At 44.2% G+C, this 24,540-nt stretch overlaps 1 protein-coding gene across 1 annotated transcript in view; it reads right to left on the reverse strand.

The window, feature by feature from the left end:
- Positions 1-14,608: 14,608 nt before the first annotated feature.
- LOC144934819 (ATP-binding cassette sub-family C member 3-like) overlaps positions 14,609-24,540 on the reverse strand; it is a 51,462-nt gene continuing 41,530 nt past the window's right edge. Inside the window, exons 26-32 of the mRNA XM_078861012.1 lie at positions 24,357-24,483; positions 23,255-23,356; positions 22,394-22,540; positions 21,248-21,406; positions 18,687-18,853; positions 16,669-16,863; positions 14,609-16,136 (exon numbers count right to left, since the gene is read on the reverse strand). Coding sequence (XP_078717138.1) covers positions 16,025-16,136; positions 16,669-16,863; positions 18,687-18,853; positions 21,248-21,406; positions 22,394-22,540; positions 23,255-23,356; positions 24,357-24,483 — 1,009 coding nt within the window. The 3' untranslated portion in view covers positions 14,609-16,024. The remainder of the gene's footprint in view (positions 16,137-16,668; positions 16,864-18,686; positions 18,854-21,247; positions 21,407-22,393; positions 22,541-23,254; positions 23,357-24,356; positions 24,484-24,540) is intronic.

The raw sequence follows: 24,540 nt of genomic DNA on the forward strand, positions 1-24,540 counted from the left end.
AGGTGAAATGTTATATGATGCATCCTGGCATATGGCGAGGGAGGCAACCCAATGGTCCGGTCCATCTCCCGGTTTGACGTTTGAATTCGATGCCTGCTGAGCTACTTTGATCTGCATCGACGAATCAATTCCGGCTCATCTCGTCAAGCCACACAAACATGTTAATGGCAGCCTCATTACGTTATTATTGGTCGAAGCGCAGACCTCTATTATGGGTGTTAAAGACCATTTGAAGTCATAATTCTCAACGATTTGACATTGTCTGTGTATTTGAACAGATTTTAAGTTCTTTTTTTTATTAAATTGAATGTATTTGTAAAACTGTACTTATAGCTCTCTATTGTTAAATATACACAGCTAAGTGTCCATTGCAAACGGGGTCATGTATCTCAATGGCCTTAAAGGAATTTTGACTAAACCCTTAATATGCTTTTTGCGAGAGTCCTACATTTCTATGTTTGCCACTTTCTGTAGCAAAATGTAGGAGGTAGAAAACTCAGGCCAAGCTCAAAGCAAAATATTTGCAGTGTTTGTCTTGAACAGACTGTTTGGGCAAGTGTTGTTGGCGAGCACCTGTTCAGGCTGGAAAGTAACACGAGAGAGGGGTGATGACAGCACCACGCCTGGTCTACTTTGTCTCCCCAGTGCTCGTGTTTAGACACTGCATCAGGTACTAATTTTAGGCTGAGTCGATTTCGGGGAGGCCCAGGAACGGTTTAGTGAATTTCCATTGATGTTAGCCATGGCCGGCGGTCAAACTCAGATCACCGAGTTTCATAGCTTGGTGTGCTAGCCACTCCACCATCGCTCCACCAATGTTCACCCACGTACTGGCCAGGTGCACAGAGACAAAATACAGGTAGCTTTCAAGATGGCACACTTAAAAAAGGGAAGTTTTTTACTCAATAAAATAATTTAGCAAATTGCCAGATATATTATAAACATATTCTAGATTTGAAGTTTTCGTGACTGCAAGGGTCCATACTCTTTGGTGTTTTAGGTAAAGTCACATAGGTGAAAAAAGAAAATAAATTAAATCACGACGTTTCGGAGGCAACACAAGCTGTATTTTTAAACAGTAATTTTGCTGTGACGGTTCCACCTGAAGACGGAAGCTTGTATTGCCTCGGAAACGTCGTGATTTAATATATTTTCTTTTTTTACCTACATGACTTTACCGAAAAAAACAACGAGTATATTGTACATTATTACTTGCTAGTCATTACACATATTAAGACAGCTATCACAATATCCACACATCCACTGAACAATGTACCCTTGCAATGGCATCTTGACCTCCCTGTCTGCGCACATTGTAAACAACCCTGTATAATTGCCAAAAGTAGTTGTGCAATTGTTCATCCCTACATGCGTATAATTAAAATAATTAACTGTAAAAAAAAAAGCTGATTCCTGCTCAATTGAGTGTGGGGTGACGTGCATCTCTTATTTACAGGCCTGAGCTTCTGGTGGAAATGCAACGTTCCTATGGCAGGAGGGAAGCCTCATCTGAAAAGTATCTCAGTGGGCTTAAATGAAAGAGATTTAATTGAAGGTTTTGTACTTTTCAGGAGAGTCCTACATTTGGATTGTTGGCATGTTCCATAGTCAATGTAGGGTTGGAGCAGTGGTGCAATGGTTAGCACACTGTGGTATTAACTTGCAACTTGAGTTTGATTCCTACCTACTGTAGTGAGTCGAACTGAGTCGAAGACGTTATTCTTTAGAGGCAACATATTTATTTAACATCCACACGTTAACACAAAGGGGTAACTGCCCCTTTACCAGATACAGCCTCGCGTGGTGACCACCCAGCTAACTACACTATATGTAGGAATTACAGCTACGAAGGGTCGGACCCTCACTCGGGTCCCCAACCACGTGTTGATGCCTCATGGGACGTAGAGCTTCCAGCTTGTAGACATGGAACTTCCAGCTTGAGACGTAGAGCTTCGAGCTTGTAGAACGAAGCGAACCCGGTCCCTCTCAGGGACCCACCTTATATCCTCCCGGGTCGCTCCGCCCTCGGCTCCGCCCGCCTTCTCGAGCGTTCCAGCTCCCTCTCGATCCCCCTCGAGAGCTCTCCCTGGACACGTGATCACCCCCTAGCCCCCCCACCTGGGGCCCTCTCTGTGGACACTCCGGATCACGTGTCTACGGGGTCAACTAGAGTGCCATGGCCCGGGGCAACCCTGGCCCTGGGCTGACACTCTCCCGCTCCCCTTGTGGGAGCCCGCACTGCACGCGATGCGTGGTGCCCGCGCTATCCCTGCACTCACCCAGCCCCGCTAGGCCTGCTATTACACCCGCCTATGGGGTATACGCGATGACGGTGCATCGCGCGCCGTGCTGTGCTAGAGCCGGCCTCACACAGCAACCCACCCGGTGCTGTCCGCGACGTAGGGACATCGCACGCCACGGCCCTCCCGGGCCGGCACCACACGGTGACATCCCCGATGTCACTACACTACAACCAATATCGATGGCGAGTGAAATCTGAAATAGTTCTGGGCACACCCCTTCACCGACCTTCACTGACCAGCGTGGTGAAGTATTGTTAAATCAACCCCCATAACTGACACGGCAAAGGGAGGAGTTCATCCAGCATTCGATTGGCAAAGGGTTGTAAATTATTATTGTTTCTGTGAATGTAATGTGACATATAATTTTGTCATCATCACCATCAGCTATGAGCTATAACACGGCTATATGAGCCATCTTGCCACGTATGAATCCATCTAGCACCTGCAACACGAACTGATTTCATCGACCCATCTTTTGGGGGGAATGCCCTATTCGATGTCCCTCATTCAGCTGCCACTCCATCATTATTCCCGACCACTGCCCATGATTGCCCTCTTGCGACGTTTTCCTGCCCAAGCCAACTTTTGCTTCTTAATCGCCAATACAATGTCTTGAGCTTGCATACATTCTGGATCCGCGTGTTCTCTTCTCTGTCTCGTAATTGTAACTTTAAGCATGCACCTCTCAATGCTTTTTTGCGAACCTTTCACATTTTGTTCAATTTTCTTTTTCAACGTCCATATTTCTGATCAATTTCATAATTAACATACACACATTTTACACGCCAGCAGTGGATTGATCACGGATGATGATACTGATGATCATCTGTGCAATCTATGCCAATCAGACTGATATCAGCATGTGTCATTGGCGTGTAATGATTTGACCCCCCGACATTCCAACCTCTTATGGTTCACAATTCCATTGATTGCTCCGTCTCATTCGACCTGAATGTTGCAATTGCACATAATTGGCAAAAGTCATAAATAATTCATCTCTTGTGCACAATTCATTTGTGTATTTTCAGTGTGAAAACCAATCTTGATTAATTGCTGTAATCTTTACATGCATAATGTTTATCTGTGTCAGAAGAGTTATTTTACATACCACAATATTGTGAGTCAACTCAGCCCATCACCATTTCTCGAAGGCTATCAAAATGAGCACCTCTTTGGAGGAAGTCAAAGTGCTTTTCTTAAGGATCAACTGACCTCTGCCATGGGAATGTGGCATTTCTTCCACTGGCTCAGTTCCAACAGCGATGAGTACAGCTCCATAATTGTTGAATGTTGGGGAACACCTTGACTTGCCTACCTTCGAAATCTGTACTCTTTTTTTTATCCTTTATATTAAGTTCACTTGCTTGCTTGCTTGCGCGCTTACGACCGTGCAAATCTTTCGGTCGTTTTCTAACCCACTTCCCGTGATCCAATCGAGCTGACATTTTGCACACAGACTCGTTGTGCGTGACAATTTATTTTCGTGAAAACAAATTTCCAAAATTTTCCACTTTTTAAGAAAAAAAAATGTTCATATTTAATTTAAAATACCAATGTGATAAAAATGAAACTCTTACTCAAGAAAAACAGAAATGAATAATAAAATAAAACCGATGCCACGCATATAAAGGATTTATAGTGAAAAACTTTGTTTTTACGGGTAAAAATTTTTCGTATTGCAGACCACAGTACTTAAAACACAAATCCATCACCGCAGAAGCAGTAATACAACTGTTTTCCGTTTCAATGAAAGAAGAGTCCTATACTAATACATGGCAATCGCAGACACGTTTTGTTTCAATCACAAATCTAAACCTGATAAAAGTAGGAAAGCTTGTTTTTTTTATGTGATTCACTTTTAAACGCAATATAAATTGCCGTCTCATTTGGGCTCAGGTTTCCTTGTTGTGAAACGGAATCATTTCCAATAGGACTGTGGAATTTGAACTCTTAACCCAGGATGGATCTTCAAAAGATCTGACCCCTGCCAGACGCTGTGACACATGTGAGCAGCAGACAGGAATCTTGCTTTGATCCTGAACACAATGCCGGGGAAAGCTCTGTTAAGGTTGGGTTGGGCCCTGCCGTTGTAGCACTTTATTTGCAAACGGAAGGTCTAAATTTTATATCTTGGCCAGGAGTCAACTGGGTCCATGGTCCGTCCACCCTTGGTCGATACAACAATGTGTGGGAAGTCCAACATTTGTTCTACAAAGAGACGAACTGGTCCATGCCATGGAAATGTTAAAATTCTGCTATTGGCTCAGTGGCACTGCCCCCATTGCTTGCTTAAGTAGACGGATGCTTTTTACTGATTTTTTTTGGCTTCTTCATTCGGTGGTGGTAAGCAGGGTGTTGCAGCTGAAGGACATCCATGTAATTGGAACCCATTATTCGTACATGCATTCATTCATTGATCCAGGCATCCATTAATGTATATATTACATAATTAAATCATGCATCCATTCATGCATTTGTTCATGCACTGCCGGTGTGGTTCATGCAGCCGTTGTGGTTAAGTGGGTGCATATGTAAATGGTATGCAATTTCTACGCAAATATCATGTACGTACGCCGCACGACTCCCCTGCCCTGTGCAGCGTCACTCTGCATCTGTAATCGAAGCAATAACCCGCATCATCTACAGTGTTCCTGTGCCACTGGTGACAATACCAGCATCTTGCATGCACAGCCAGCCGCCTTTGTCTCTCCAATAGTGATGCCACCCACATTGCACGAGGTCACCGTTTTAGGCTGAACAAACCTAGAGCATGCCCATCATGGATCGGATGCCAATTACCACCAAACGGTTTGCGGAGTCTTAAGCGGTGTGGAGTCTTGGTGAGGAGTCTTAAGCTCAGTCTCTGGGATTGTAGCAGAGTGCGTTCACGACACCACTTCTGCACACACATTGCCTGCATGCGAGCACAGAATGTCCGGGCAAGTTCTGATTGTGAACACAAGGCTTGTTAATAAAGCTTCAAGGTCAATATGACAAGTAGAGTAGTAGTGGAGTAAGCACCCAGGCATGCTTAACTACCCACCCTAGTCATCGCATTGATATAATTATTCACACACTGTGCCAGGTAGTCATATTACGAGGCCGAGTTGACCCAGGGGAGGCTCACAGCTGATTCATATTCAAATTGGTAATGGTTATGCACATGGATAGGAATGAACTTCGTGTCTCCCTGGGTTGGTAATCAGGAGTTTGTAAAATACAAATGTCCTTGTTGTAAGGGTCAGTCGTCGAATGCATTAATCACATGCAAACACTCAATAATGGAATTGGCCAAATAATTCAAATGTTCTTCTGAAAGTCTCGGTTCAGTTATCATTCGCTACCGATATTAGCCGTGGTCAGGAATCAACTCGGGTTGCTAAGTTCATGGCATCGTGTGCTAACCATTGCGCCACTGTTCTAACCCTCCAGTGACTATGGAATATTACCAAAAATCCAAATTTTGGGGCTCCCCTGAAAAAGCATTCATACTGCAATCATGCCTCTTTTGTTTAAGCCCACTCAGATACATGCCTCAGATAACCATTTCCACCTGCCATAGCAATGTGGAATTAGAGCAGTAAAAAGCTTTTTTTAATTTTTGACGGTAACTAATATTAATAGTAATAATATACACGTCGGGATGAACAATTGCACAACTATTTGTTTTGGCAAACATAGGTGGGGCTTGTTCACGACAAGCTCGAAAAGTGTATTGGTTTAGCCATGTTTGTTTGTTGTAGTACAGAGTTAGACTGATGGCCTTAATCTAAGTTGTCTTGTGGTTGTTGTTGGTTGTTTGACTTGCATCCCACTGGGATATTTGCACACAGCGTTGGTGTACGGTGTTTTTATTGCAATATTTTGCTGTCTTTTCTTGTATTTTGTGTTTGCACTCAGTCACATATTCACTTTAAGATGTTTTTTGTTCATGTTTTTTGTTTGTTGCGGTTGCACCCGATTCAAGAGTCGAATGGCTCACAGGGCTATACCTAATAAATGAACTTGAACTTGAAGCATGCGGGGAGGTCAAGGGGTGTCGCTGCAAATGTGTGTTGTTGTTGTTCGGGTTGACGTGTCCACGTGTCTTGTGCTAGCGGTCTCACGCTGGGCTGGGTAGCGTGTGAAATAACTGTCAATAATGCACTATAGGTTTATAAACATCTATCTGAGAATTATCTAAATTACCGAGTTGAAGAGTTATCTCACTTCCCTTCTTAATGTGCACCATGTTGAAAGCTGCCTGGATGTTTGTGTGTGGGTGCAACTGGCCTTTACTCGAGTGGAGTGGTGGAGTGATGGCAATAGCTAACATAAATGTAGAATATCTTAACTGCTTCTGGGCCTCCACGAGATTGGCTCAACAGTAAACGAGTACCTGGTGCAGTGTGACAAACATATGAGCGCTGGGGAGACAAAGGTGGTCAGGCATGGTCCTGACCACACCTCCCAATTTTGTGCTGTGCTGGCCTTCGTAGGTGCTCGCTCACCACACTTACACAGATTATGGCTCGATGTTGTAATGAGCAGCAGGAGGTAAAGACATTTTCATCTGAAACTGCTCCAATCACATACGTATCGTGTCATACGAGGACACAGCCCTGCAAGATAATATTATGGAATCTCTGGCTTTTCAATGCCAAAGAACACTCCTTCACGATGTGAAAAGAGTAGTGTCGTGCATGTCAGTTCATCCCAATTATATTTACAAATTACAGCCCTGCACACTTGGCTAAACTGAATGAATTTCAAAGCGAAATTAGATCTTTCATGAGGAGCTGCAACACTGCTGAGATGTAATTGGTGACCAGGCTGAAACCATTACATGCACCACATCATTTACAGACGTATATTTGTATTTAGAATATGCCATGGTGTAATGGATAGCACATTGGACTTGCAATACAGAGGTCACCGGTTCGATTAAATCTAATGGTGTGGCAGCTGGAAGCAACGGTGCAAGTTTCTTAAATCCCCTCCACCTCTGTCCTTCCCCCGCACCTCCGATTAGCACGATTGGTTACATACGTGCGGAAGAAGTTAAACCTGCAGGCGGTTGAATCTTGATTTGAAGCTTTCGTGACTGCAGGAATCCATACTCTTTGGTTCTTTCGGTATACCTACGTGACTTTACCGAAAGAACCAAAGAGTATGCATGCGGTCAGAATGGATACACCACAGGTCGGCATTTCACGTGTGGTGTGACAAAGTGTGGGTAATCCCACCCTTCTTCAAAGACACCTCGCCAGTGTTGGAAGTGTAATTAAGGTCGTTGAGGCGACTTCTGGAATCCGTCTTTTATTCACTTTGCATTACAGCTTTCCTTCACGGTGCTGACAGGCAGCGTGAGAGGGATAGATAGAAACGCACCGCCACGTGGCAACCCGGAGCCCCACTCACGCATGGCCCCCTCCTCCGTTCGTTCCCGTTCTGACCACGTGTCGTTCGTCTCCACCCATATTTAATAACCGGGTCACGTGGTACGTTTCCACCAATCCTGGTTAGCCTCCATGGAATATTCCAGACTCCCTTGTAGGCTCCCGGGACCACGCCCCTGACTCATCTCCCCATTGGCTGTGGCCAAAACCAGCAGAACCAATCCTCTACTTAGAGCTGTCACCTTTCCATTACGTCAGGGCCACGCCCCTAGGCTTCCCCCCATTGGCTATAAACTAGGAGCGGCAGAGCCAATCATCATGACGAGTTGTGATACGTCAGTGAGCCGGATATATCCTCACATTACAGAAGTGTAGGCGAAATATCTACTAGATCTCCCTCTAATGGAGGCCTTTCTCCCAGCAGTGCAGTGAGCAAGCAATTACAGGGATGCACCTTTATCTTTTACTGTGTTATAGCGTAAGGCACCTGCCCAGATTCTAACCTAGAGCACACTTGTGCCAGTTGAGTGCTCTGACACGACCATTGTGAGCTCATCTGCGATGTATTTAAATATTCGTGTGCCACTGTGGAAGTCAGTGCGTCTATGTGCGTGTTTGTGTGCTTGGGGTGATGGTGCATACATATTGATAATAATCGATACTTTAGCATCGTTTATCACATTTAGTAGATCATCTTTCAGAATGCTTAGAATACGTCGCGCAATATATATATATTTTTTTTATCTTACACGCACACACATGCAAGTATCAAGGACAGTGAATTATGGATGTTAGTGCTTTCTATCCAACAACTAGGTGACTGTGTTTTCACAAATTCCAGGGCAATAATATTTTATTTATTACAAAATTCTGCTGTCTTCACAGGAGACCAGCAGAACACGTTTCATGGCTGAATTTGGCGAGTTTGAAATTGTGATGTTTTCATGTGAACATCTCCATTCATAATAAATCCCCACACTTTCAAGGATAAATAAACACACCACCCCTCGCTGCACGGTATACCAAAATTGCACTCAAAAAACAACGTTGAAATGTTTTTGCTTTGTACAAATGGCATGACGGGCAAAGTGTCTCCCTGAACAACTAGGGGAGTGCGCATCTTCCCTGGTGGCTCTGATCAAGCGGTGGAATTCCACACCGCCATGACAGCACTCAGTCTCTCTCACATTGGTGTGCATACTCACAAACAGTGGTAGCCTCGTAAACCCCCATCAGAGATTTGAATTCGGAGCCCTCCAATTGAGAGGCGTGAGAGGCGAGGAGGGGAGAGGCATTACACTGGTCAACACACTTTTTCTGGCATAAGGTATTCCAACGGTTTTAATGTAATTTTGGGGTGCTGATTCCAAATCTGGCATCAGTTTTTGTCTATCACATCAGATATCAAATATTGCATTTTCAATAAAAACTGCAGAAGAAAAATATTAAATAAATGTGGATATCTACATAAAATGATATTATAAACACACTATCCTAAAAATACAGCACCATATTTTAACACTAAAGCAGTCACTGACTCGCAACAACTTGCAATCATAAGTGACAAAGTTAATTTCGGGAAAAATCAATGAAAATGGGGTATGCCGATCGCATAAAATGAGATGTGGTAGAGCAAATCTGAGATCAGATTTGGAATCAGCACCCTGAAATTAGTCTAAAACAACTGCAAAAGTCCAGGCCAGAAAAAAATGTGTTTTTTTTTTTGACCAGTGTTATCAGCGTTCACCTCGAATCTCTGAGCACCTGCTTAGTTATCAGAATGGTCCAACCAGCTGAATCCCGATCCGATCAATCGGCCAACAATTCCCCCAACCACGCGCCGCCATCCGACTGTCTCGCCATTGGCTCCGCGTTCAAGTCTTCAACTGAACATCAAGGGTCTGTCAGCCACCAAGCGTCATCTCAACAGTATTCTCACTCAACAGAACCTGGTTGGTGACATGTACAGTCTATGCAAGATATATATTGACAAAGCAGAATTGCGTTGACCCAAGGTATGCATGTTGAATTTATTTTACACCGTACGTAGCCAACCGTACTAATGGGAGGTGCTATGCCTTCCGTGCCAAACAGGGACGGAGGGCAAAGCAATATCTCCGATTCTACTCAACTTCGAGTCAACACCGATGTGAAAAGTCATTTAAACTGGTGGGTTCAAGGTGCTTAATGTCTATAAACCACCAAGCATAACCAAAGGGGAATCGAGCGCTTCCCAGCTTCAAGCACCCAGCCGTCATTGTCGATGATTCTCAGTCACCACCCACATTGGGGATATAACGAAACAGACTGCGATGGGGAGAACTTTATGGACTGCCCCTCCGCAGATGACGTGGAACTTTGCCACATCACAAAACCGCGCGGTACCGTTTAGTGAGCAAGATGGTTGCATGATAACTCAACAGACCTCTGCTGAGTTTAAGTCGGTGAAGACTTAAATGGAGAGTTATACAGGATGACTGTGAAAAGCTACTTAGTAATAAGCCCTCCTTTATGAGACCTTGGCTACGCAAGTGTAGGTCTCATTCCATGTAAATCACGAGAAAGCCTTGCCACTGTGCGGATAAATGAGCTTAAAGACTTGACTTAAACTACTTCGAAAACCAATTGTTTTTATTCCATCTAAAGTCTGTTTTCTTCACCATAATCCGCGGCATCAGTCACTTGTCCATCCATTGCAATCCCTCATGGTTCTGTGATGCCACGCTCCATCTCGCCTTTGCACATGAGCGGATCTCGTTTTCTCTCTATCTTTGGTGTATTCCCTCCTTTGGCTGTTATACCATCGCAACCATCACCCATCAGCCACCATCACTTTGCCAATGTGTCCTGTCTAAGCCCAGCAAATGATGCTTCTCATTTGGTTGTTCCAGGCTGCACGTTTTCCTCTTTCAGTGCATGCTTTCACATTGGGGAATATTGAGAAATTCACAAAAGGGAAAGAGGTTTTCCTATATACTTCAATGTAATTGGCCGTCCCAATGACGGCTGGATCATTGGGGGGGCACGTGCCACCCCACCCCCCACTGGGTCCGCCAGTGCTCATATTGACGAGATGAACCCAATTCAACTAAACTGAGATTTTCTTTCAGAATGACCTTGGAGGAAACCAAAACACCACGAGACCAAAACACCACGCGCCACGAGACCAAACACCACGCACCACGTGACCAAAACACCACGCACCACGAGACCAAAACACCACGCACCACGTGACCAAAACACCATGCACCACGAGACCAAAACACCACGCGCCACGAGACCAAAACACCACGCACCACGTGACCAAAACACCATGCGCCACGAGACCAAAACACCACGCGCCACGTGACCAAAAACCACGCACCACGAGACCAAACACCACGCACCACGAGACCAAAACACCACGCGCCACGAGACCAAAACACCACGCACCACGTGACCAAAACACCATGCGCCACGTGACCAAAACACCATGCGCCACGTGACCAAAAACCACGCACCACGAGACCAAAACACCACGCACCACGAGACCAAACACCACGCACCAAGTGACCAAAACACCACGTACCCCGAGTCCAACACACCACGTACCCAGCCTGTTTTTTTCACATTATAGAAGCGCTATAAATGTGAACCTTGGTACCATTCTAACGAGATTCTACATTTTTAAAGTCGGTCACCCAAAAACGATGGCCTGGAGGTTAGTAGGTTTCACTCTTAGGGCAAGTTCATCTCAGAGTTCAAAGATGCCCGAAGTTTCGTGCCAAAAGCTAAAAATATATCGATCAAATATCGACATAAATGTGGGCGGTTTCCATTTAGGAATACCGGTACAATATTTTTTTAATGAGGTAGAAAGGTAAATGTATCCACACATCATAAACCTATGTGTTGTACTGTATTCTAAGGTAACTTAGGAACCAGCAGGTGGGTATCTCATACACGATGGGTCCATCTCTATACGATCAGTGTACGCCCATCCTACTAGTCCAACCAATACAATAAAGAATCACACAAGTCCCGATGTGGAAAAAGTTTTACTTAAAATTATAACCGTAACAAAAAACGGGAGACATTCCGAAGCTTTGCAATGGCACATATTTGACTTGACATGCAAAGTTACAGACGTATGACCATTAATATAAATAATGTCGTTCATATATTCAGTCAATACATGCTTATTGGTTTGCGACAGCTTGGATGACTGCGTCAATTTCCACTTTTATGTATTTTCAAAGTCAAAAGCTGGGCACATCCATCAGTGGAACGGTCATGGCAGGAGGATCCAGCATTGGAATGTTTGGACAATTCCTTTTTTAAGGAGAGTTTTGTGCTTGCGAGTAAAAAGCCACACACATAAGAGGTTATATCACACAAAGGGCCTCACAGAGACGTCCATGAATCCACTTGCTGTTCTGTTATATCCTGGCCACCCCACAGAACTAATGGATTTGGGGAATCTCACAACTACGTGGAACCACGAGCGTGCACAGCTCGCCCCAGCTGAAACATGATACACTAATGTATCCACTGCTGCCAGAGATTGTAAACATTATTTGTGAGTCTGACCAACGATTCAGGTTTCAGCAGCCAAATCGCTGGAATAATAAACACTGAGGTTGTTCATGAGTGTTCATAGCAGATTTGTACTTTCTCTGGTGTACTATTTGTAGCATTAATGACATTTATATGGGCTCCTAAATTAAAATAAACACCGTAAAGCCTATTTTTCATTTCATCTTGCGCAAGTTTAACGGTGTGCTTTTATTTGTAGGGAAATCCATGGTTTTAATCGTGTAACGAATGTAGTAGTTACAAAAGGGCAGCCGTTAAAATTAATTCCTTTTTAATTAATTTCAATTTGTGCTCGGACTCCAATAGATATGGCGCGTTCTTTCACGTGCAGTTTATATCAGCTGACGTGCTTTGGTTATTAATATTGTCCAACATAAATTATTTGGAGTCATTGCGAATCTAATTTGTGACCTAGACCTTCCGTTTCCCATGACTTTGTGTTCAGCACAATGTTGATAAATTGTGAATATTTTCTTAATATAAAATAATGGCATCCTGTTTGGGAACAGCCCATACAAATTACTCCACAGACTCATTTCAATAGGTTTACTTTATTTCAATAGGTTTACTTTACCAAAAAACTATACTTTGCTGGTTTGGAAAGAGTAGTATTCTTCAAGTTAAGTTAGACAATATAATCAGCCACGTTCTATCCAATGCTAATTTGAGACCTCCACACCATCACAATCCCTCATGATCCCGTGATCCCACAATCCATCTCACTCCTGCACACGAACTGATCTCATTGCTATATCTCTGCGATGGTCATCCTCTCAGCTACTGTTTTCTCCTTGAGCTACGATTCCATCACAAATCTTGTTCATTGGTCATTATTCCTTCTAGCAGAGCCCTGCCCAAGCCTACTTTGTTAAACAAAAAAACAATACGTCTCGGATTTGTGCTCGTGCCCTGATCCACGTGTTCCTTTTTCACAGCATAATTCCGAAACGTCGTGATTTAATTTATTTTCTCTGTTTTACCTACGTGACTTTACCGAAAAAAACAAAGAGGATGGCCCCTTGCAGTCACGAAAACTTCAAATCTAGAATGTATGTACGTATTATTCAAAAGAACACAATCATACCAAATAGTGGCAAACACTTCATGGTAATAACACAGATTAGTAATACATCGTGCTAAATGCATGTTTTAAGCCTTGTGACAATTTCTCGTAAAAATTTAGCTAATTTCCTTTTCCGATTACTCAGTTATTCTGACCAATAATTATTGGCTACATAATTTGAGCAATTATAATTGCTCAAATTATTTCTGGCAGCTGTAATCCTGTTCTTTTTTGCCTACTTGTTTTGCAATATTCAGTATATCCACTTTTTTGTTTAAACTACGCTACGTATATACATATATAGCTGTACTCTTTGGTTCTTTAGGTAAAGTCACGTAGGTATAAAATAAAATAAATTTATACCTACGTGACTTTACCGAAAGAACCAAAGAGTATGGATCCCTGCAGTCACAAAAACTTCGAATCTAGATATATAGCTGTATTTCTCAGCAGTGTCCCTAGAATGACTTTTTTTTTTATTTTGTTACAAACTTACTGCCCATTGACTTTTGCGTGTAAATGGAAGCCATCATAAAAACAGGTTTATTTTTCTGCGTCTTCCTTTATCAAGCTTTTACTCCTTAGAACCTGCCCAATCCACATCTTCTGGCTTTTTTATGAATTGTTCTGATAAGAATTCTCTCCTCTACCTGCCATAAAACGTACTCATTCTCTCTATCGAATTGAATTTATTTCTCTAATCGATACCACACTCACATCTCAAGACATGATTTTCTATCCGCTTGTAAATTTCAAACAATATACACATCCCCACAAAATATCACTGCCGATAAGGGATAAAATCCATGTATCTATATCAAGTACGTAGCATTGTTATTCACCCATACATGGTTTTAATGTCACAAATCTGAAGCAGTGGTTAAAATCTGCATCGCTCACTTTTTAAACCAAGCCACCTCATGACTTATCCCCTGGGCTACAGCGTAACTTTGGATAAGTACGCAGAAGATGCCGATTGTTTAATACTTAGCATCTGCGACGAAGCCTCGAACACACTGCTACACATTATCTACCAGTGTTTACATATAGATGCAGCCTAAAGGTTGTTACTATGACTAACTCATCAGCTAATTTATGATGGGCAATATTGATTTTTTTCCAACCCAGTTTTTGAAAAATATCTTGTAATATTACTGTAAACAGCGTTCATGAGTGAGTATGTCCTTGCCTGATTCCTTTTACTTAATTTTTTTTCTGCTATCGTGTGCAAGCAGCCTGTTGCCAAAAGGCAGTCGAATAGACAACACTTGATGTCCTTCAGAGCCATAAAAAGTCTGATTAATTCAGTTTGAGTTCATCAACACAAATTCAACACACGTGTTCGTAATGGAAGTGCACTTAAATATACACTTTAGGTGCTCAGTACAATTCTTTGCATTTGTTGATGCAAACAATTGCACCGCCAATAGAATCCACGCTAATCGATTATTGTGGCAACTGATTGCATTCTGACGTGGACTTACTGAAAGTGATATATTTCGCAGCTGTGTGACCTGAAAGAAATGTGTTCAATTTACAATAGATGACTGCAAGCACATCGCTGCTGTTGGTAAACATATGGCAATGTTTGATTGCCATTCAACAGAAATGCCAAAAGGTGCAGAGGGCCTGGCTAGAGCTCTCTCACAATGTCAAGCAATGCTCGATCGAGTTAAATGCCCTCAATAGAAGTATAATATTACCTTTCAATAACAACGCACTATAATAACGCAGAATGATGGATGTTTTTTTGTTGCGCAACCATGTTCCCATTTTCGTGATATCTGAACCGGTTCTGGTGCCCCCCTTCATCAACCCGCACTGGCGACAGATGATGAAGTATGGTCAAATAACACCCATGTTCGATATGGCGTGGGGAGGCTTTCATCAGGCAGTACATTAATAAATCGCCTAAACAATGTTGAGTTTTAAATTCAAACGGTACAATCGGTGTCATAAATATAATAGCCATGCCCTTTATATCCATAATCCACTGACAAAATAAGCCAGCCCAGCGCGGCTCAGGTGCCAGGTTGTTTTTCCACTGCAGAGCGTCGGGCGAGTCAAACTCCACATTACAACCATGACATGAGGGTTAAGCAATTCGATGTCACTTTAATCGGCATCTTACCACAAGAGATGGGAAACCGTTCTACATTTCCTGCAGAGTATCCATCCCATAGCTATGCAAACACATCGTTAGTAGTCGGTGCCAGCAATTTGGTGAAAATCCAAACAGTCTGTTGGGGATTTTTTGTGAGTCGTTGCCGACCATGTCGAGGCCATCAACACGTTACGAACTTTTTATTTTAATCACAGAGGAAATATAAAACAAGGTTCGAGCCCAGGGTCTCGGTGATGCTGGCTCAATGAGCTGCCAGCAGCCAATGGTATTTGGAAAAATGGACGATATGATTATCATGGACCTTATATCATACGATATATCTTGTAGCATCGGCAGATTGTGGCAACCCTAGTGGCATCATATGCACGGTGTGATTATGGACAAGGGCCAGTGAAACCCAGACTCCAAAATCCCGGGTTCTGCCTGTATCCTTCATTCAACCAGGATATGAAATAAACCCATTGAGACACATTAAAAAGCATTGCCTCTTTTGCAATGTTGACCTCGGTTGTGCCTCTTACGCAATGAGGTATTTAGGTGAAATGTTCTCACTTTAAGTAAGTCACCTAAGGCACGTGCATTACACGATCCCCGCATCCCGTGCCATTTTGTGGAACGCGCTGTCCTTGCGGGAGAGGAGAACGTCAGGCGAGTCGAACTCCACGATTTGGCCACTGCTGAGCACCATCACCCTGAAAAACAGCACACGTCAATCAAGCTTTTGGGGGCAACCACTGATACTATGTTGCCTCTAGTAACACTACAAAGTCTAGAAATACGACGAGGTCAAAGAGGTACGTTGACGAATAAAAACATAAGGAAAAGAAGAAGGATCGCCGACGCTGTTGCTAAAGGAAGTCATCAAGTGGAAATGGGCAGCACACGTCATGATAACAACTGACAATATACAAAATTAAGTACAGAGAGTGGAGACCGAGAATCAAAGGCAAAAAGAAGCAGAGGAAGACGGTGGGAAAAAAAGACGGGACAAAATCAGAGTTCGGAGGGCATGACTGCAAGGACAACTGGGGAATCAAGGTGATGGCTTTTTCCGAGCAGTGGGAAGTTACAGGCTGACAACAACTATCCACCACAGTTGCAAACTCTCTGGGACTTTAATGTCCCGGGGAAGATGTACAAATTTCCCAGGAAGAGCTATCTTAAAAAGGGTGCGATCCTGGAAAGAAAAAAAACACAGGAGAGGTGACAACCCCCGACACTCACCGTGTGCAGTCTAGCACGGTGTGCAGGCGGTGCGCAATAGTGAGCACAGTGCAGGCGTGGAAGTGCGTGCGGATCGTCCCCTGGATGAGGGCGTCCGTCTCCACGTCCACGGCGGCCGTCGCCTCGTCCAGCACGAGCACGCGCGTGCGGCGCAGTAGCGCCCGCGCCAGGCACACCAGCTGCCTCTGCCCGACGCTGCGCACGACACAGCACGCGCGACACAGCACGCACGACACAGCACGCCCGACACAGCACGCGCGACACAGCACGCACGACACAGCACGCGCGACACAGCACGCACGACACAGCGCACGCGTCACAGCACGCACGACACAGCACGCACGACACAGCACGCGCGTTACTCGCCGCTCGGACCCGTCTCAATCGGGTTTGTGAATGCAGTGCGCCAACCGCTCCATCCTGACACACGATGTGATTGTGTGTAACGTTATGTCATGTAACAGTTCGCCCCGAGACTCCACTAAACATTGTCATGGTTTCGGAGGCGTATTTCAATTCAAGAATTGATTCTCTTTCGTCTCATTTTACAGTGTAATTTGTATTGTTTCTTGTTTGTACATCTCTTGTTCACTCCATTAACCATCAACGCAATATCGGTGCATAGTCCTCAACATGACAGGATAAACTGTAAATAATACGGTATTTTCCCGCATATCACCCGCAGGGTATACCACTTTTTACAAACAAAACAAGACCCTGCGGGGTATATGGAGGTGCGGGTTATCCCAAAAATATTTTACACGTGTGACATGTCATAACTCGTTTAATTGTTTCATGGTAGGACTACCCACTATGCAACACTTACCTTTGACTAAAGCACTGCTGAAGAAACTACTCACACTAAAATTGCACACGTTATCACGTTTTAAATTAAATGTTTGTACAATTAAACGACAATGTTTGAAGTGCGCGCATTGTTTACCGGCGACGGGAGAGCTGGGGGGTGGGAGAGATGGGGGTTGGGGGGTGGGGCAGCTGGGGGGAGAGAGAGGTGGGGGGGTGGGGCAGCTGGGGGGAGGGAGAGGTGGGGGTTGGGGGGTGGGGCAGCTGGGGAGAGGGAGAGGTGGGGGTTGGGGGGTGGGGCAGCTGGGGGGAGGGAGAGGTGGGGGTTGGGGGGTGGGGCAGCTGGGGGGAGGGAGAGGTGGGGGTTGGGGGGTGGGGCAGCTGGGGGGAGGGAGAGGTGGGGGTTGGGGGGTGGGGCAGCTGGGGGGAGAGAGAGGTGGGGGTTGGGGGGTGGGGCAGCTGGGGGGAGGGAGAGATGGGGGTTGGGGGGTGGGGCAGCTGGGGGGGGGGGGAGAGGTGGAGGGGGTGGGGGCGAGGCGACGGCGTTACCGTAGTGCCGCGACGGCGTTACCGTAGTGCCGCTATTATCTGCGCAGGACGCAATCTGTACTTACTTATCTACCAGTTATGTGTTACTTATTTTTTGGATATTTACTTTTGTTACTTATTTACTGTTTTAAGTTCACTCGTTTCCGGTTAGTTTGTTTTCTTTGTGCACGTTATGATTTTAATGTTAACAATTGATAGTGGAATGTATTACAAATGTACTTCGTATTAATATGATGGAATTAAGCTGCGGTAACGACGTTAAATATATAAATGCATGCGGGGTACATGGAAGTGCGGGCTATCTGAATTTTTTTTTACACAAAACGCTATTTTTGCGGGGTATATGCGTCTGCGGGTTATATGCGTATGCGGGCTACATGTGGGAAAATACGGCAATGCCTTCCGGTGCACGATTTGAGTGTCATTTTAATATGAATCTGTGCAGTGTTTACATCCTCAGCAATGATGCATACGCTACAATGCCTTGAGCGCACGTGCACTGGGATGGCGGCATCTCAACGCATGACAAATCGGGAGGGTTAAAATCGCGCGCCACAACAGACCCCCGCTCGATGGCCAAAGCGACTACGGTCTGAGACGCCGAGGTCGGATTTGGAGCAGCGTTCCGGCTAACCGCCAGGCCACGCAAGTCCTCCGCAGAGCACCTGAAGTTCTCGCCGCCCTCGGCACACTCGTGCTGGATTCCCCCGGGCAGGGCACGCGTCGTCTCGCCCAGGTGCGCCAACTCCAGGGCCTCCCACACCTCGGCGTCTGAGTGGTGGCCAAACGGATCGAGGTTGTCTCGCAGGGAGCCCCCGAACAGCACGGGATCCTGGTCACGGGAATTTTGAGTTTCCAGGTTTGTTTTGTTCAAGCAGGTGGGAACTCGAGAGACAACGATAGTTCTCAATTGCAAGTGGCCCAGGTCACCAGAAATGGCAAAAGCAATTTCGTAAAAACCAGTAGAACAACAAAGCAATGAAAAATCCAAGCAAAATAAGCGATTTGAAATTTGAGCAAAATTGTGTCTTGTTTAAATTGTATCTTACATCTTTACATGGCATGCTATTATAAATCACCGAGCACTCTTTGTATATTTTCCCCAATTGTATCTTGTTTAACAAAGTCGTTTTAAAATTCGATATTTACAGCGTTTGCTATTATATCAAACTTGTGGTCATTGTAGATATCGCATCCTTTGGAGGCTGATCCGTTTCATGAATTAAAATGTAAATACATTTGCCAATGAGACTGATGCCTTATAAGGATATATAATAGGTGACGTTTTGGGTGATGGCCCTTCTTCAGATCACATACATAAAGAGGGCAGACACATACAATTTGTGCAATGGTCCTTCTATGTTATAAAATTCGGCTGTTTTTCTACATCCCAAGTGTGGTTTTTTTCAGTAAAGCACATTTTTTTCATACATTTATTTCTGGTAACAGCAGGCTGTCTGCTTTTTATCTGATTTAATGTGACACTTATCAAAATGTCCCCTAAAATTTGAGTTTAAAAATAGTATTTGTCGATTGGATTCAGCACCCTTGAAACACTCCAGATAAGAGCTTAGGTTTAAACAAAACAAAGCTTTGTAAGCATTGCAAATGTAACAATGCTGCCCTCTATTGGTTGATCTTAAAATCTTAAAATCCTTAACACGAACACCTCAAGCATGTTTCATCCAAAACATCAATTTGCATTCTATACCACTGACACAGTTACATTCTCTAGACCAGATTAATCCTCACAAGGTGATGTTTCTGCATATTCGAGTATGTACCTCTTTTTAACACGTAGACTTTCGCGACCAATATTATTCATTTTTCGATTTAAAGCTTTCGTGACTGCAGGGATTCATCTTCTTGGTTCTTTCGGTAAAGTCACGTATTTGTATTATTTTATTACTTCCCTTCTACGTGACTTTACCGAAAAAACCAAGAAGATGAATATTATTCATAATAAGCGTTTTTGGGTTAGATCGCGTTATTTATAAATGTGTCGAAGAGTGAATCTTCAACACACTGGTGAGCTAAAGTAGTGATCTATTTGTATTTTGTCAACGTGACACTTTTTTGCTGATTGGCCGTGTCGGTTGGTGGAGGGTTACGACACATTTATAAATAACGCGATCTAACCCAAAAACGTGTATTATGAATATGTACCTCTTTATCTGCCTTATTTTGCCTTTGCAACAAAAACACTAAGATTCCCTCCACTTTGACTGCCTCAATGCAATATTAAACGTCTCTATTGTATGTGATGTTAGGGTCACCAAATATGGCGATGAGCATCGGAATAGGGACTCCACAGCATCTAGAACGTCTATGGCAATTCCCCAGGCTTGTGCAAATGTTAGACTGTGTGAAGAACCAGGGCAGGCAGTGCATGGAGTCAATGCTGTGATAATGCATTCAACATTCCGCTACAAGGAAGCATGGTTAACCCTTTCCCGTTCTGATGACGTTCCGATGACGTACATGTACATCACCAAAACGAAACCGGAAGAAAAACTAAAATATAATAACTTTATCGGTACCGAGGCTCCCACAAGGTCATGCGGGGGGGGGAGGGGGGCGCGTGGCACAGTTTGCCGAGTGCGGTCGTGTAGCAACAATTCTCTCTGGTGAGTATAAACAATGGCGCTATGCCTCCCAAAATATAATTAATGCTGAGCCGCTTACATGTGCCAAGATTCAGAGATGAACGGGACCCACCCTTCCACTTGCAGACCTCTCGTAAATGGGAAAGGGTCTGTTGAGATATACTGTACATGGAGTAATAATATCCTGTTACATTGTTTAACAAACTGTAGATAGGAAAAGAAGTGGCATCTGATAATAACAAAAATACTTTGCAACTAATCACTACAAAATGTTTTGTGATATTGCATTGGCAGTGGTGCACAAGCACAAATAACAACAACAACAAACACATGTGGCAATAAAACCACCTTAAAAAGAATATAGGTGACATTCCGGGCAATGGCCTTTCTTAACGACACACAAATAAAAAACTTGGCATTCGATTCCTTTCCTCCAATTTTTCGCTAAATCATTGCGGATGTTTCCAACGCCAACAATGAGGTCAAGTGCCATGGCCAACGTGTGTCGGCCTTTTCATCAAGACGTAAATATTTTTTGTTTCAACAACAAACAAGAAAGAAACCAACACATTCCACTATTTTGCCCGTGGTGTTCGTGCGAGCCCGGTGCCGCGGCCTGCCTGCGGGATGATGGTGATGCGCGACCGCAGGTCATGAAGGCCGATGCGCGAAATGTCCACGCCATCGATCGCGATGGCTCCGCTGGCCGCCTCGACCATGCGCAGGAGGCAGAGTGTCAACGACGATTTCCCCGCGCCCGTGCGGCCCACGATGCCCACCTGCAGCAACAACCATCAACGGCTACTGCCACTCGAGTGGAATTGGCCTGTGCGGTCGATTAAGTCTCGAACTCTGACATTTATTTACGCAGGAAAACCTCGCCACGTCGCAAGACTCTTTTTAGCAGGGTCCTGAGACCCTGCAAGATTTCTACAGGTTTTGCTAATCCAGGATGCCTGCACACAAGATACATTTTCTTTTTGTAATATCACATGCTCTTTTACGTCTACTGTGAAACAGACAGAACACTCCTGCATTTAGCCATTCGGATGTTTGGCCAATTCCAATTTATTATTGTGATGACGGTGGTAATTAGACTCAGAATCTTTATTTGGACTGCAGGAGGAATCCACTGAGCCATGAAGCTCTTTTTCACAGATGTCCAATAGGGGCGGTCAGAACGTTACAATTGTAACGGTGGTTGTGGTGGTGATAATCGTAGTGGAGATGATGAATGCAGTATTTGTGAATGAGATTATGGTTGCAATAGTGCTGGTAATGGTGGTGATGTTAATGGAGGTAGTATTAATGATGGTAATTGTGATAATAGTGGTTAACATGGCAGTGCTGTTGCTGCTGCTGATATGGATGATGATAGTTGTATTGATGGTGGTTGTGTAATGACAGCAGAGATGATGATGGTTATGGTTATGAATGTTAAAATCGTGTTAACAATAATATTGGTGGTGGTTGCGGAAGAGATGACGGTAGTGATGATGATGATGGTGGTGGTGCAAACAGTTTTAAACATGACAAAATGCTTTATTGAAGTGCTTTGTAAGTGAATGTGCATGACTGCGTGTGAAAGTGTCAGATTTGTAAAAAATGAGAGCTCCACCACGCACAAATACTGTACTGGGTATGGACGTTGAATTGGTTCAGGGCCGAAATGTGACGGTCGGATATGTGACGTTGCACTGAAGTCCAAGTGGTTTACGAACAATGGTGCTAGCAATGACGAGCACAGCGATGGCAACTTGTGGTACCTTTTCTCCACCCTTGATGTCACAGCTGATGTTGCGTAGAACCAGATCGAGTCCCTCGCGGTAGCGTGTGCTGTAGTCGCGGAACTCCACATGGCCCTGTGATGGCCAGTCCGCGGGCGGTCGGCACGACTCCACCTCCCAATCCGCCTGCACATGCCAAAGAGATTCCCTGGCACTCTACGATGCTCAGCCTGTGTTGTCCGAAGGTCAAATGAGCACCCGCCACCTGAGTTGACACACAATTCTCTGTAGGTGGCATGTTGGAAAATTGTCTCAGAGGAGGATCCCGCAGAACTATTTAAGAACTCACTTTTTCTTGTGCATCTCTTAACATAATCCGATACAGTAACCATTTAAGCATTCACCTCCCGGCCCTTACCAAATCCTAGCGACCAGCTACCGCATAGCATGCAGCCAATATGGATTTCACGTCAGAATATGGCCCTGGAAGATGATGTCAAAAAACTACTTCTGAAGTCCCTTAAATAGACCTCTTCATCCATACGAGGGGCATTTTATATGCCATGCTAGGATTATTCGTCGAATATGGAATAGCCACATTTAATATTGTGTTTTTTGTGCAGTCATTGGTGACCGGGTTTAGACCATCAACTTGCTACAATTTAAAACTTGGGTTTCGCCACAGGCCGCTAAAACCAAGATTTAATCCTAGCATCTCAGTGGTGCAGGTTCAGCACCCTGGCCCCAAAACCAACTGGCCACCTCAAATAAAATGTTTTCATAAACGAAATTTCAACTTTTGTCAGACATCCCCAAATATAACTACAAAACAAATACTGCTTGTATTGTTGTGTTGTGTGCTTCTTTAAGGATTTCATGTAAAGCCTTCGCTTAGCCAACCTCAGGAGGAGTCTCGGAGTACTCCTTGACTCTCTCCACAGCCACGATGTTTGACTCCACCTCTGACGACATCCGGACCATCCAGCTCATCACCACCGTCACCTGCAGGGAGCATGCAGGCGATGCATGTGCGTGAGTGAGGACTGCTGTCATATACAACAAACAATGTTGGGATGGTTATTTATATACACGCGATCAGTGAGTGAGTTCTGATATCGGAAAGTTTTAGAAGTAACGTAATGTAATATAGAAATGTATTTGATATTAAATATTGACTTAAAGCTTTCATGACTGCAGGAATTTATACTCTTTGGGTCTTTCGGTAAAGTCACGTATTTGATATTCCCAAAGTAATGTAATCCACTCAACATGTATGTTTTTAGAGTCAATACTATGATTCGTAATTGTCTTTTTGGTTAGGCCAAATAATCATCTGGCAAAATATGTATCTGCTCTCTAGCGTTGGTTGTGAGGATTGTTCTTCGATGAACCACTGAGCCATAACAATAATAACTAATTGACGCGTTATGCGCTTCCACCACGTGACTATGTCGCGTGGTGGGAGGGCCTCATGACAGAAACTTGGCCAATATGAATCATAATGTGATCCAATGTATTACTCTTGAATACATATACAATCTTGATTTGAAGCTTTCGTGACTGCAGGAATCCATACTCTTTCATCATCAGGTGGGACAACCACAGCAGTTTTTTCTTGCTGTGCTTTACATATACAATATTAACAATAATCAGTGTTATCATATATAGCATCTATCATGCAAACTGCATCTCTTAACACTGCACTCATACGGAGTGTTTATACATCTGGGGAAAACACACGCATATAAGGGGGCAACACTCTATACCATACAAATGGAACAGATGGAGATTAGTCCACACATGCTGTACTGCCTTCTCCTGGCAAACCGGGGTATGGCACCTCCTTAACACCCACAGGAAGGGATTTTTGCAACATCAGCACGATCCACCAACCCTCGCTGCCTCCATAGTGCTGGCTTACAGGTCAAGTGCATAGGCACCACCGCCTGATATAGGGGGGATCTTTGGAATGAGGTGAGAGTACAGTGGTGGGCATGTCCACCTGCATGGCATAAGAAACGGAGAGGCCCACGGTCCCCGCCTTCAGCGAGTCGCGGCTCAGCACAGCAAACATAGCGGCGAACAGCACCACACAGGCGCCCAGGAACTCTAGCCACACGGCCAGCCACCTGCACAGACATACAGACACACAATTACATACAAACACACGAACACCATCACATAAA

Source organism: Lampetra fluviatilis, chromosome 1, assembly GCF_964198595.1.
Source record: "Lampetra fluviatilis chromosome 1, kcLamFluv1.1, whole genome shotgun sequence".
Classification (NCBI taxonomy): Eukaryota; Metazoa; Chordata; class Hyperoartia; order Petromyzontiformes; family Petromyzontidae; genus Lampetra; species Lampetra fluviatilis.